Source organism: Pleurodeles waltl, chromosome 8 (assembly GCF_031143425.1).
Source record: "Pleurodeles waltl isolate 20211129_DDA chromosome 8, aPleWal1.hap1.20221129, whole genome shotgun sequence".
Taxonomy (NCBI): Eukaryota; Metazoa; Chordata; class Amphibia; order Caudata; family Salamandridae; genus Pleurodeles; species Pleurodeles waltl.
Genome location: NC_090447.1, coordinates 1,503,182,203 through 1,503,198,181, shown reverse-complemented (window position 1 = coordinate 1,503,198,181; position 15,979 = coordinate 1,503,182,203). Strand labels below are relative to the sequence as shown.

General features: G+C 42.2%; 1 protein-coding gene across 4 annotated transcripts in view; it reads right to left on the bottom strand.

Annotated features, from left to right (window-relative positions):
• The window catches only part of B4GALT4 (beta-1,4-galactosyltransferase 4), a 163,384-nt gene that overhangs the window by 25,361 nt on the left and 122,044 nt on the right, over nt 1-15,979 (bottom strand). For all 4 annotated transcript variants that reach the window (XM_069202770.1, XM_069202773.1, XM_069202771.1 and 1 more), the window contains one exon: nt 6,664-6,786. In XM_069202770.1, coding sequence (XP_069058871.1) covers nt 6,664-6,786 — 123 coding nt within the window. The remainder of the gene's footprint in view (nt 1-6,663; nt 6,787-15,979) is intronic.

Genomic DNA, 15,979 nt, shown 5'->3' with positions numbered 1-15,979 from the left:
ATAATGTGGAGTACTGTAGGATTTTGCAGGCACTCGCCACAAACACGCAATAGCTTGCTGGGCTCGTCTGTTACATCACTTTCAGAAGACAGACTGACATTGTCAACCCAGGCCCTGTGGCATCTGTGACCATGACAACAATCCCTACATCATTCACACACTGCGGATGCTTGTAGCTGCAGCAACAGATGAGCTTGCATTGCAGGCTGACCCTATGCATTTAACAGCAGCAGAGAGGGATGAATGCCCTACCACTGTTTGTGACAAACAAACTTGCGATAGTTCGGAGTTAACAGTGCAAAATTACGTCCCAAGTAGTACTGTATATTTTAAATGACTTACCTGTGTTGAGTAAAAAACAAAGCCTGACATAACATCCTGGTAATGATTTTGTTTAAACTTTATCTGGTGCGAAAAGAAACATCCTTAACATGGTTAATATTGTTGTGAAAAGCACCTGTAATTTAAATGAAACTGCAGAATGGAGCTATCTAGAAAGCCTTGCTTAAGATAAGAACATATTTTAAAAGCAACTTAACCTAATAACCCAGCCATATTAATCACAAGTGTTAGAAGATAAGAGTTAGAAAAATAGTTGTAGCTCCCACGCCAGCTGGCATCCGAGTCGGCGCTGCTGCTTCTCGCAAACATCTGGCAGGCTGTGAGCCATTACAGTCAAGAGTGCGGCACTGGGGCCCGCACCAGAACCCGAGACTGCGCCTGGGAGGCGGCAGGGGAACTACAACGAATCCCCGTGTGACAGCAACGAAACAGCCGCAGCAGCCTCGCAGCACTATGTGGCAAAGGTTAACCATTAGCTAATCTAATCTTCCCCACAAAAAGAATGTCACCCGGCGAGCAGCTCTGAAGTCTCCTCGTGTCCACACTAAGAGTCCGATAGTGCCCGCGGCCTGACGGATACAAATCACCTGGAATCCGAGAAGGCCGCCCCATCTGAGCGCTCACAGGTGAACTCTGCTCCGGTAAACGCAGGCTGCATTTATCCAAAATGGTTCTCACTGTAAAGCGGTCTGGAGTGGAGGCCTCTGCTGTGGCAGAACATTCACAGTGGTAACATTTCTTAATATAACCGTGCGGCCCACCGCTGAGGGGTATATCCAGTGCTTAATTTGTAAATAAAGAGGTGCAGGTGCCCAAAGCCCTCCTCTTAAACACGCGGCTGCTGCAATTAAATGTGTGAACACGGAATACTGAGGCGGTGTAATCCTCAAGCCACCTCGGGCCTCTTCAATCCATTTAAAGCAACTCGCTGCCCCTTCAGCTCACTCTTGCAGCTTTCTGCTTTCTCCCTTTGTGACACTTTTTCGTTTTTGCCTTCCTCTGTCTTTCCCATATGTCTCTTTTGCTTGCAGCAAATGCTTGAGGCGGAAGAGCAAGCCCCGGCCCTCAAAAATAAGAGCCGGTGCTCAGCACCGGAAAAAACAAGCACAAATTAAGCACTGGTTATATCAGTTGTTACAGGCCCGAGCTTCGGGTGAGGGCGTGTAACGAGGGAGAGGGCCTTTAACAACTTGAACAGCTGAATGCCGGCTGCCCTGTCTGCTCTGGGACCGTCACTGACAACTGTGATTTTCAAACCACTCAGCTATAGGGACAGAGAACTCATTCTGCAGGAAGGAGCTGCAGATGCAAATATAATGCTGTTACCAGACTACACAGTCCAGGTGCAGAAGCAGCAATGCTCATTTGAGGATGCTAAACGGAAGTGTAGGGGAAAAGAGCTAATCCAATAAATCTGATATATTTTCTGGACTTGGGAAGTTCGTTCTTTGTTCCTTTTTCCAATAAAGGATTGATTTTGTGTAATTTGTTGGGTTGGCCGCACCTTGCACAGACTGCAGCGTTAGGGGCCCCCCTGATTGCACACACTGCTGCGTTAGTGGCCCCCCTACGATTGCTGGACTTGAATGTTTTGAGATATATATATATATATATGTATATATATATATATGCATATATATATATATATATATATATATATGTATATGTGTACACTACTCCTGATAGCCAGTAGGTATAGTTAGCACCAACTTTTTGATAGACTAACTGTTTTTTTTTTGCCAATAACTTTGGTACCTTTGGACAAATTTTCACACTTTCAAAAATTGTACACTAATTTGTTTCGCTGCTGCCTGGGAAGTTTTGGGGTGATTCATCAAATAGGAGCCAAAAAAAAGGGAGTGTCCCAAAACATGTTGTCCCCATGTTATGTCCATGGGGATTTTTCAATTTTTTAAGGCGACTACAGCCTGAACCGCTGAACGGATTTACACCAAATTTGGCAGAAAGATAGATCTTGGTCCTGAAACATCTCTTTTTGTTTATTTTGTGTAAATCTGTTCAGTAGTTTCGGAGTAATTAAAGGAAATAAAATACAGCTATCTAGGGACGTGGATCCACTCGCAGTGGGTCTTAAGAGAGAGAGATTGTCATTACAGTAGGGCACAAGTTATAGTCACCTTAGGGCATGAGTTATAGTTACTCGAGATAATTACCTTTAACAGGTCAATTTCTATGGTTTTGTACGTTTAAAATATGAGCCTAACCATAATTCCATCTAACCTTTGATTTTTTAAGTGAATATATATGTATATAATGTTTTTTTTCCCTGTCAACTAAAGATGTTACATAGAAACAGATTGCATTTCTTCAAAATGTCCCAGCAGGCATGGAACCTGTTAGAGACACTTTGCAAACAAGGACTGAAGCAAGAGTTCTTATTTGGACGTAAAATGCTGCCTGCGGATGCTGAAAAATACACAGAGGAAGAAGATGGCGGCACAAACAAGATGGCATAGTAGACTGTTCAAGTATGAGGGTGTACGAGAACTGGGATATTAGGAAGACACCACAACTTCTATATGACAGTATAAAAGCCAAAGTGCCTCCCACAATCCCGCTCCCATGGATCAATCCCAACAAGCGCATGTTTAGTGATGGCCCTTCAGGCAAAGGATCAGCAAAAGAACAAAATTGTGCAAAACTGATTTAGTTAAAAGTTTTGAACACTAGCACACCGCACATTAGGGACCGAGAGCACACTCACGGGGATGGGCAGGTTCCTGAAACATGATTATATGGGCTTTGAGTAGAGCCAGGGTGCACCGCAATTCACCATCTGAGTTAATGCAAACTATTACTCTAGCTGAAGGGCTGATGACGGCTAGACGCGCAGCAAGGGATGGGATGAGGGGCAGGAGCAGTACAGCAGGCACACTGAAAACCGAGCATAACAGACATCATAAAGAGGGTAGCCTAGAATGTTAAAAGGTTAAATAACTACACAAAAAGAGCTACGGTAGAAAAGTATTTACACAACTGGCGAGTGCAGATCGCCTGTTTGCAAGAAATCTTTTGGGGGAAGAAGACAAACTAAGACTGACATCGAAGTGTAGGTTTGATCCTGCGGGTTATAGTACGTACGCTAGAGGAGTCGGAATATGAACAACCCCAAAAGCACCAAACGCTGTTACCACAACCATAGTGGATACTGAAGGACGCTATGTTCTGACCGGACAACTGAACGGCAGGGATTTTAAACCAGTAGGCCCATACGGACCAAACACAGACAATCAAAATCTTTACAGGGAGGTGAGCAGGATGGTCACTCCACATATGGGATAAGCTATGCTAAGGATGGGAATGTTATGGGTGAGCCTTCCCTCCTCTTTCAACCCCAACAAGGCAGTGATTATTTGTGCATGGCTCGTCATAGATGCTACTTATGGAAATACCGAGTAGTAGAATATCCTCGCCAAGTATCGCGAGCCACAATGTCCTCGCTCCTCGCTTTATGTCTAGTTCTCCGGGCCAGCTGCAAAGTCACAAAGCCACTTCATTCAAAGCGACTGACCGCATGCTACACACAGCACAACACAGCACCGCGCAGCGTACTCCAGCAGCGGATGCCCAGCCAAACAAAGCCATGCACATGTTAGAAGACTTGCATCACGAGGGGCAGTAGTGACAACTCCAGCTGCCCACCCGATAAGGATGATGAAGACTGTGCTACTATGTTCAGCTCTACTACCATCAGGGCAATCCACCTATTTTTGCTTCTCAAAAATTCACATTGTTCGCTTGCATCCGGCCCAAGCTCGGATTAATCTTGTCTGCCAAAAAAACTCTGCTTTGAGGTGAATTTGTTTCTAGAGTGGCTAGAGCCTTTTGGAAAAATGCTATCTTAGCGCAATGTCAGCCCACCCGTCTTGTAGCTGTATATCTGAGGCGGTGATTCTTCTCTGATGCAGCAGTCATCGCTGTAGTAGAGCAATCACCCAGGCAAAACCCTCCTTATCACTGAAACTCAAAAAACATTATAGAGCGCTGAAGTAATCATTAAGCAATGAAGCTCCATTTGAAGCAAACTGTACAGCATCAGAAAAAAAAGAGAAAAAGGCAAGGATGTGACCGCTGCTGCTGGCTATGTCATTCTGTAGACGTGTGCATGCGAGATGGCGTATGCATTGAACGACTTATCTTTTTTTTTTTTATTGACGGGTACAAGATGGAGGACTCCAATTAGATTGGTAAATTTTAAAAAATTGGATTTGCATGAAAGTGCTTTTCCTATGGCGGCGTGGCCGTCACAAAAAAATGAACAAACTAAAGAAGTGACTGTGGTATTTGAGGTGTATTGGGTGGGAATCAACAGGGAGTGGGCAGTGGTGAAGGAGCAACTGAGACACACAAAAGTGTTGTATTCAATACACAGCAGCTCAGCATCAAATGCTGGCCAATGCACTCTCCCCCCCCCAAAAAAAAAAAAGTAGTGCCGTAAGGGACGGGAGAGCAATGGAGGAGTGGCCTGGAGGCGGGTGGATGGAAGCAACAGCTGTGGGCACACGGGGAGAGGAGGAAGCAGAATGTGAGAGGCAGCAACGCAGCACCTGTACTCTTATGGAGCGCTTAATGAAAAAGGAAAAAGTAGATCCCCAGGTTTCAGCAGTGGAAGGATGGAACTCAATGAGAAGGATGGTAAAAACCATGCTCCGAGGGAGGGACAAAAACAAGAAAATTAATGCATGCCAGCTAATGAGAAGCAAGCAAATGAGGAATGACACTACAGGCAACCAATGTAAGCAAAAGGTGACTTTCAGCTCACTTTAAGTTTCAGAAATAGTCCAGAAGTGGCTTTGCTCTACCATACATCTAAAAGCGGTCTGACTGGTAAGGCCTAAAAAGAAACCGGGGCACAACTCTGCATTAAGCTGCACCAGGGAAGGTCTACTCCCCCCAGCTGGCAATGCATCATCTAAACTGTACACTGTCTTCGCTAATTACCTCCTTTTGGCCTTGTTGAAGTGGAATACCTAATACTCTCATAAAACCAAAATAACGTTTTCACTAAATGAGGAAAAAAAACTTTACGAGGGAAAATCCTGCACTGCCATATCCGGTGTGACGTAGTTCGGCCCTGGCCATCCACACCTAAAAAGAAGGTGACAGTGCTCCATAGGGGGCGGACAGCAGGTCACTGGGTGTGAGGTGCACGAGGGAGGGATGGAGAGAGGGAGGGAACAGGGGCACAAGGGCGTGAATAAGAGACTGAGAAAGAATAGCGGCGTAGCTATCTCTATTTTTCGGGAAGGGGGTCGGGAGAACTATATGTGGTGACGTCGAGGTAGTGCAGTAGTTAAGTGTGATTGCACGTGAATATTTTCACAAGACTGGAAGGTCAAAGTACTAAAGTTAGGGCATCTGGCGATAATGTTAGGTAGTCTGATGGAAAAACACCTTCGGTGCCAAAGGTCCAGGACCGGACCATTTTGTGAGGGTGGTTACGGGAGCATCCTGGAGGAATCGACCACTGAATGTCCCCGCCCTCTGCACCGGCACACCCGGCACGAGTTATCACTTGTAAAGTGCCAAAACTCTGTTGATTTTCAGGGCAGGCTCTAGGACCATGGAGGGGTGGAGCCGGACCCGAGGGATTCCACTAATGACGCTCCACCCTGCCCCATCAGAATCGAGGAGTGGAACTACAACAGTTAGGTCTAATAGGCAGCTTAGAAGATTACTCTATAGAGCCACAGGCAAACTCTTCTCTGATCATCACAGTAACCACATACTGGGTGTGTTATTTAAAACCATTCAGCTTACAGCAAGGCCATGCTCTCAAATTAAAAAAAAAATAACCACATTGTGTCTCAAATTTCTGCTCATTTTCAAATGTATCACAATATTTCAGAAATGCCACCAAATCTACAAATTCTACATTGAATCGAATATGTTGCTACACTTTGATTGGCTGTGTTTTGTGTCACTCTTTTGTCTTAATGTTTTATCTAAAGTAAGGAGATGTGTTATGTTTATTGGTAAAAATCTGAGCCATGGAACCAGGCGAGCATCACCACACTGGCACGCAAGGTGTTCGAAAGTTAGAGTAAAATAGAAATATTTCTGTTCTGCATTAAACATTTTTGCTAAAACTGTGGAGCTTGTTTAACTGAGAGCTCATATCCAATGCCTCCACCCCTTTATTTCCAAAACCAGACTTTTCTCAAATATTGGTGCCTCCCTCCTTTCTTTATGTGGAACCCAAATGTAGGAGATTTCTCAAGTTCTGGATTTTCCCACAAGCCTTCCTAGTTACACAAACTTCTCAAGTGCACCTGGTCACCTCACACTCATTGCCAATACCTTTCTCTCAGATCGTCGTCTTCTCCGCCCCAGCCCCAGTAGTTATTTGAGTAGCCGTTCACTTTAGCAAACTGCTCCCTGGTCATTGCAGTCACGCCACCAAAATATCCCTTGTAGCGTAACCTAGAACAAAAAACAAATACAATGCGTCACAAAAGGCTGGAGAGGCCAGTGGGCAGTTCTGCTGTCAATCACTTCTAGCATATGTGCACTTACAAAAGCCAGACCCGGAACAAATAAGAAAAGAAAACAGAAGAAGATTATTTACGGGTCAAACATTGTAGTTCCTTTTATAATGGAAATCCTCTTCAACAAAATATACTGTAGCAATATAGCCCACTGCGAATGGCTAAAAAGGCAGTTTGCGGTTCTAAATGCGAGTAACAGGCCCACGCCGCGGGCAAACGCCTATTACAAAGTAAAAACATTTAACACCCATTATTGACTGAGGCAGAAGGGCTAAAAACTTAGTAGAACTTTCCACCTTTTAGGGGTACAAGGCTTTACATTAAAAGGGATAAACAGAAAGGTAAACATTGGAATGTTGGAGCGGAATGTCCATACCAGCCATTATTGGCCTTGAGCCACTCCATTCTCTTCAATGGAGTGCTCAACATTCCAATGTTCTCATACAGCACCATTGCTTGCTATATCGGTTGTTAAATTGCCTCTTCTCAATTTACAGGCTCACACCACAGATGAGGGCCTAAAATGAGGGAGGGGGCCTTTAACAACAGCTACGTCCAAAAGTAGAAGGTCTACAAAGCCATTAGAACATTCTAAATTGAGGGTGGAATGTTCTAAAATGAAGGAGAAACAGAAAGCCAAAAACTGGAATGTTTGATCAGAAGGCAGATACCAGACAATATTGAACCTGAGCCACTTCATTGTTTTCAATGGAACTTCTAACATCTTAATGTTCTAATATGGGATGTGGTTAAAATGTTACAAATGAATGTGTGTGATAAGGGTTGGTAGAGCATCGTCACCGACTGCCAACACAGTAGGTGATTAACGGAAGGGTGGCACTGCTCATGAAGGGAACATTCATAGATTTGGTAATAATTCACTTAAGCTGGGTATGTGTTGGCAAATGGATGCAGTTACTGTAGCAGACTTCTGCATCTCTGGGCAGCAGCCTGGCACGTGCCCAGCGTACCCATCACGCTGCTGTGGTGGGAGTCCAGGTGACCTCCAAACTGCAGCTCCCTAGCTTTGTCGAATTATCATTTCCAATGGGTACTTAATACGAAATAACTTTTACTTTCCACTTCTGGAAATGGATTGGTTCATTTGTTTAATGTTGACATCAAAACACTTTATACTGGAGTGGAGGATGAACTTACATTATCGATAAATATATATGTAAAAAAGCAGTAAATGTGTTAATTTTGAAAATCAATAGTACAAATTCTGTTCCCAGGAAACAGGCTTTATGTTAGTATAGCAAAAATACTATTTATAGATATGTACATGTTCAAAACTGTAAACTAGGTTCTCAGATAGATGAGGGAATGTTAGCGAGAGTGAAGTTAAGTATTGAGATTGACAACTCCAAAATGGGGAGCGGACAAGTTCTAGGAGGGAATGGAGGGTCAGACATGTTTTAGCACCGGCATTCTTTCGCTCTTCTCTTCAGTGTAAGAAGGGGCTTTCAAGGGGATGGGGGAAGCGTACCCCCCCCTGGCAAACCTTTCCCCTTTGCGAATGAGTTGCTACCTCCTTTGAGGAGGTGGTAAAAAAAGATAATGCTTCACAATCAGATTTCGGTCGCAAAACAGTAATACATACCTAAAGGAATCTGTATTTGAAAGGGTCACCCTTAACATGCCCTTTCCAAACACAGATTCAATAGCTAGTACCAAAACCAATTACCAAGTCAGTAACATTCGGTAACATAGTACTGAGTAACTAATTGGGTTTGGTGAATAATAAAATGCCATTTTGCGTTTGGAGATGCTCTGATTTTATGAATCTGAGCCTTACTCGCCTAAAATCGCATGATACATGAGGGCTATAGTATACATGGGATATACTTGACAAATGACAAACGTATGTGCAGTTGTTTGTTAAATGTTTTTATCCGCACTCCCGTTAATTACCAGTACCCTTTCACTGCATTTGAACAAACAGCTAATGATGCTGTGAAAATAAAAAAAACTGTCTGAATGGCCTGACTGTTGTCCGCCATGTCTGTACACTCTCCAAGTTTGGCCGCACCCCTACTTCTAGTGCCCTAGGCCTGGGGGCAAGTCTTGCCTGTCCCCTCACTTGTACCTCCTGTGTTTGTTTGCAGGACATGTTGAATGTTTTAAGATCGTTTCAAATGTTTAAATGTAGAATTGATCTAACTTGGATTATTTATGCTGAAAATAAACACGAGACACCCCCTTAAGATCCCTATGTTAATCCTGTAAAAAAAAAGTATCTTATGGGGGCTTGAAGGTCCCCTCCATAAGTCTTCCTCACATTTTCTGTCTGAATTCCTATTTCTATAATAGAGCACAGGGGTACGGTGCTGAACTCATGGATGTCATACATGCCAACCTCCCCGATACAGGCCGGGGACTATCGATTTCAGGGCTAGTCTCTCGCCTCATGAGTCCTACATGCAGACACCAGATTCGAGTTCCCAAATCATGATCCACCGGCAACAAGGCAAAAGTTAAATGTCCCATCACGCACGCTCCCATCTCTCCCTTCAAGAATTACCTCCAACATCAAAGGCTAACGTTTTGTCATTAATTCCTGGAGAGGGAGAGTAGAACGTGTGACAAGCATTGACATTTGATTTTTGGCAGTTTTACACAGAGCATACAAAAACAGAGTCTAGATCTCTATTTTTTGTGCAATGTTGGTAAAATGCCAAAATGAAGTGCTGACTGACTGTCAACATACATGCCAATAGACCCAATTCAGGTCACTTCTGTTTAATTATAAGTCAAAGGGGAAAATATATTCTTCCAACTATTTTTTTTTAAATCATCCACCTACCTGCCCTAAAATGTTGGCATGTATGGAATGTGCCAGCAGACTGCACTACACTGCTTTTGCCTTTGCTACCAACTTTAATTTCCCTATCCAACCGCCGATTCCTATTTCACCTCCATTCTTCCATCTGTAGAATCATTTTTCTCATACCCCTACACAAATTCTGATAAGATTTATTTGCAAAAAAAAAAAAATATATATATATATATATACACACACACACACACACACACACATATATATATATATATATATATATATATATATATATATATATAAAATTTATGAATCACACATATCAGCGACAGAAGGATCTCCCAGTACCTGATGAGCGTGTAAAACTAATATATAGAAGATACATTTACAGCTTTTCATACACAAAGGATCACATAGTCAAAACCGAAACAAAGACGACAGGTGCAGAGACAGAACCTTGGATAGTACACATTCGACCTCTGAAAAGAAACAAAGTAAACTTTCTGAGCTGAGCGAGTGATCTGAGAACTTCAGGTTTACCATGGCAGACGGAAAGAGAGGCTGTACGCGTCAGCAGCGGCGTAGTCACGTGCCACGGTTAACAGCAAGGAAAATGGCAGCAGATACTACGGTTATGTTAAGGCTATTCATAACAATGTCACAATTCACAGCCATTTTCTATTCCTTATATCATTTTGTGTCCATTCCCTTGCTCCGCGCACCATATTGAAAAGAATTTGCAAAAATAATGAAACAATAGAAAGAACATTTCGCATTTTCTTAGAGAATTTGAGTGTGCCCTTCCATTTACTTCTCCTTCTCCAATTTGCCATTTTGAAATAAGATATTTATTGAACACACTCGCCAGGATTTCTTAAAACCTTTATTTAATTTGGAGGCATTTATATGGCATGGTGGTAGACAGAGGGGGCAGTGGAGGGCTTTACATAGTTCAGGAACAACCAGCATTCTGTTTTCTTCCATGGGTCATAGGCAGGAAGAATGCTGTAAATGGCACAACTGGGTGAGAACTTTTTCTAAGAAAAGTATACAAATGTTTAAATTTGAAAAACCTTCCTCTCTTTAGTTACAAGCTAGGTTGAGCTCTGGCCTTCAGTTGCCTGGTTGTTCGAACCTGAAATGTGTTGGTCGGGATACAAATATAGTAATTACTTCTTTCCTACATTATGGCATTTTTTTTTTTAAAGAGAGGCGACTCTGATTACCCATTTTATAGCAATTAGGAAGGCGAAGGAAGTAGCGTAAAGCTTGGCAGAGGACACAGGCGAATAAAGTTGCTAGATTAAACGTGGAGTAATGTCACTTGAAGTGGTAAGGTAGGTGTTTAGAGTTGGAGGAAAGATTCTCTGCACCAGTGCTTGTAAATGTCCCCAGTGCATAATTATTTTTGGAAACATAGTAGCCAAGGCGATACTGCATAGTTTCTTAGTGAGTTTGCATCACCCGTAACAATGTATTTATTTATTTATTTACTACGCCTACTCCATGTACCAAACCGTATCTGCGAAGAAATTCACCAAGAGAGCAACAGAAATCTAGCAGGATCAGCAGAAAAGCCAGGTTTAGTTTCTTCTTGGAACAAGCTGGTGTGAATTGTTGAGGTATTAAATGCTCTCAAGAGACATTTTTCTAGACATACCATGCTGTCACACTGAAAGGAACGTCCTGGGGAAGGTACTTTAAGGCCAGCTTCCTCCACCCAAAGGAAAGACATAAAAATAGACTGCAAACTCTACACACGTTCTGAAATGTTCTGTAAGTTTGCGGATCAAGAGGTACCATATTTAGCTCCAACCACTAAACCCGCCATTTTTCCCAGTTATGCAGAAGGGTGAATGTACCTATGTTGCTGGTTTCTGACATTTCAACTGCGCATGTGTTGTGTTGTCCCTTTCTGCAGTACAGCCGAAGAGCAAACTCCCTATAGCAGGTATTAACATGCAGGGAGACCCAACCATGATGGGTTCTGCCTGCCTCTGGGAGTCACTCTTTCGCTACAGAGGGAACATCAGTAGCTTTCTTCTTGGGTGGCATCTGATCTTGTAATTGCTGTACTGCAACTTTGGATTCTGAATTGAATCTGAGAACAGTAACCTCTACGGAGACAGAAAATTGGCAGGTGGATAATTGGCTGCATACAGTTAAAGACAACATTTTGGTTGGACTCACATAGTCTCACCACAAATTAATGGGACTTTCAGGTCCATATAGGGCACAGTTAGGGGACAATGTCACATATTGTGCACTAAGTCCTTGAGGTTCTGAGGCCACCTGAAGCATTTTGCACTTAGTGTTGAAATGGAACTTCTTAAGCAGGGGAAACATCCCGAACAACTAGGTCTAAACCACTACGTGCCTGAACCACTACTGCTAAACAACTAAAAAGTCTCTACAACTAAGTACTGAACAACTACTGTCTAAACAACAATTGTGCCTGAATAACAATTGCCTGAACAACTAATCTTGAGGTAAGGTTTTCTTTTTATATATATATATATATATATATTTTCTAAACAACTAATAAACCATAAAAAACAAAAAGAAAACCTTACCTTAAAATTAGTTGTTGAGGCAATTGTCCAGGCACAATTGTTGTTCAGACAGTAGTTGTTCAGTACTTAGTTGTAGATACTTTTTAGTTGTTTAGCAGTAGTGGTTTAGGCTATAGTTGTTTAGGACCTAGTTGTTCTGTCACATATTCCTTAAGCAGTGGTCTACATGGTCCATTAGATAAAAATATATCTTTATGTTATAGAAGAAAGAAGAAAAATAAAACACCCAACATAGGGAAACCAGACTGCACATATTAATATATTAATTTATTAAGTGCACAAATGCCAGCGAGACTCAACAGTAGTTTTTCCTGATAGACATAGATATGGTCCCAGAAAACACTGTGATAGAGAGGACATATGACTTAGAAGTCAGGATGAAAATGCCTGAACAGAAAGAGTGGAGCATCATTCACAGATCTAAGTGCTACTTTGGCATGGTGGGCTCCTGCTCGGGTTATTCTACCCAACCTTTTATGAGGCTGACTGTGCACAGGGAAACAGTAGCTCTATCATTTATATGTATTAGGCTATAAGAATGAATTACGTGCTATATATAGTAGGTATTACAAATGCTGTCCAGGAAGCTTTACTGGTTGTCACGTGCCACGGTCTTTTAGGAAGGAAAATTATATTCAACCGCTTGATTAGCGTTGGGTGAGAGGTGAAGGACTTATTGCTAGCACAAACATATACTGTTTGGACAAGTTATATTTGAGTATCCATTTTTTAAAGGGCTTTTAATTAGCTATCTTAAATAACGCTTAAAGTGACACCTGAGGGACAGAAACTTTGCCATGTGCATTCTACAAACTTCTAACTCACTTTGAATGCTTTTAATTCAGAAGAGGAGCGCGTACCGGTCTAATGTTTGTTTCCACCAAATTCCCAAAGTCACTAGTTGTGTGGTGAGCTCCACTGTTATGTCTAGCATTGCTGCGACCTAACGTCCTACCCCGTTCCAATATTCCCGGATCCTTGGGCAGCTCCAAATCGTGTGTAACAGTGTACCTCTCTGCCTACAAGCCCTTTGCGCAGAGACCGGTATCGCTTCTCCCCATGCCAAACAATCTATATCTGGTAAAGTATACCCTTCTGAAGCACTTTCAACTGGATCAACCGGCAACCTGCCTAATTTTCCATCTTGGGTTTCAGACATTTAGGATCATCTCTACAATATTATAAAGCCCACCTAGGTGACCACCTCTTTTTTAAGTCCAGGAGGCATTCATCATTCTGATTAGTGCATTACAATTGCTGGGGTTCATAATTTCTCCTACTGATTTGAGAGGCGCCAATCACTGATCTTTGGATTCTGAACTCCAAATATTAGAAATGATATGTCACTTATTTATTAAGTTTGGTGCTTGTTTGGAAACTTGGATAGCATTTTACTGAATTTGTACATTCTCTTTTTAACAACAGAAAACATACAGAATATCCTTCAATATAATGTTCAGTAGCTCATGAGTGCAATACTGTGGCCTCATAGATGGGAAATGACTAAGTTGTTTTAACTCAAAGCGTTCAAGTTTGTACGATACAAGATATTTCAAAGACTCAAGATCCAGAAATCACAGTTTCTGTGAGCATATCAGGTAAGGTGACCATGCTTGGTCCTCTACCAGAGGAATGTGCCAGTTGCCCTGGCTGTGGATGCTACCAACAAGGTCTTTACTCTGTTTGATGTATGGCCTAGCAGTAAGAGGTGAGTCAAAATGGTGTCCAATCTCTGTCCAATCCAATGGTGGCCAGTCTTTGTATCTGGCTTTTACCCTGGATCCAAAGTTATCCACTGCAGGATGGCTCCAATGTCACTTAAACAATGGGCCAGACGAGGTCTCAACTTCTGCGACATCTTCTAATCTATGTTGGTTGTCTACAACTGGATTACTAATCACTCTGAGGTGACTGACAGGAGAAGACAGGTGTCATTACGGTCATTATGACAGGAGGATAATACGTAAAAACTCAAGCCCTGGGGCTCATATTTTATCAGATGGAAAAGCCATCGGCAAGGCCTGCTCCCATACGGCCAAGCTGCCAAAACTTCGACTAGGGTCCAGAAAGACTGCAACAGCAAAACACCTGGATATGTAGGCGACTGCCAGGTCAAATTTCACAAAGAGTCTGGATTTCTTCTTGTTGAGAGACAGCTTGTATGTATGAAGAATGACTGTAAATTAGTGCTTTAAAATGCCTATGTAGAGGAATTCTTGGTTCATGCTAGGCAAATTAAGTACTTCACCCATTTCCAGGGCACATATGCAATTGGAGACAAACTGGGTGCTAATCCAACGTGTGATGCACAAAGAAATTGCTGTTCTCTCATTGTTTATAACATGACAACATAAATGAGCCTGCAGGTGTATTCAAGCCCTGTGCATAATTTCAATTACACCAGAATAGTTCGGGTAATTTTGTTACACAAAATGTTCACATATGATGTAATTCTGTGAAGTGTAACGCAATTAACTAAATTAACTATTGCTCAGGTACAAATTTTTGAACGTATGCAGCATTTCAGGTGGATTTTTTTTTTTTAACCTGAACTGACCCTCTGGGTAATTTCTGAGCACGAAATTAAAAACCCGAACATGAACAGCAGTATTTAAATGAGAGCAGCAGTTCCTTTAACATGGATGGTCAACAAATATTTCAGATACATCTTTTATCCAAGTGGACGGTTCAGGTAATTTTTTAGAGCAAAACTACAAACTGAAGATAAGTGTTTTGAATGCAAGCAATTGGAAATTAACTCAAAATTACATTTTTGGGTTGAATTTTTACCCTAATGGATGGATTGGGTAATTTTTTGAGTGAAAGAAACATTTTTCGTAACTATGCATAATTTTGCAGCAACTTTGGCTAATTACGCTCCAGCAGGTTACACAAGCTTCACACACCTCTAGTATATGCCCCAGGAGGTTGCCAAAACGTGTGAATTTGCAACTAGCCATACAAATATAATGCAATACTTCTTGATCTGCACAGGGCATGCTAAACACTACTCATGTGCAAAATGATGCCCCATGTGAAGTTCTACAAACAGAACACAAAAGTAGTGCTATATCTATTGAATTGGTGTAGGATATACGTATAGTACCATTTAATATGTGTGTACCTACTTTGATAAAATGTTGTAAATTGTTTATAAATAAAAATCAGAATTTATGATCACCTGTTAACTGTTTCCATGCCATATTTTTAGAAAAAATATATTAATGTTGCCTTTTAATAAGGGAAGGGAGTCAAGGCATCTAGATGGTGCTGGTGGGGGAAGAACCTTGCACAAAGCCATGCTTGCCCCTTTGACATGGGGATGGGGCTCTTGCTGGGATGATTTCACCCTGGCCTCAGTGAGAATGTGTACACACAACAAGCAGAACACTAGTCAACTGTATCTACCGGGTGCTTTAAATGGGGGTTTTCCTCTCCAGTTCCACAGGCACTTACATAGGACCTGCGCAGAACGAATGGCCAGGTGCGGCAAACAACAAGCAAGTGTGAAACAATACTTGTCGTACAATGTTGGCAAAATAGGAAGGGTCAACTCTCAACACGGAACTAAATAGAAACAATCAAAGAAATGTTCAAATGTTCCTAGTATCCAAAATAGTAGGTTTAAATTCTAGTCCAGGATTATGTAATGGCTGGCAGAAATGCAGAGTTGGGGCCACTTGGGGTCCCCGCACTGCCCAAGACTATGTCGTGGGCGGTGTAGGGGCCCCCTGTCAGCACTCTTGGCAGACAGTGCGCATTCCGAGGGTGCTGTC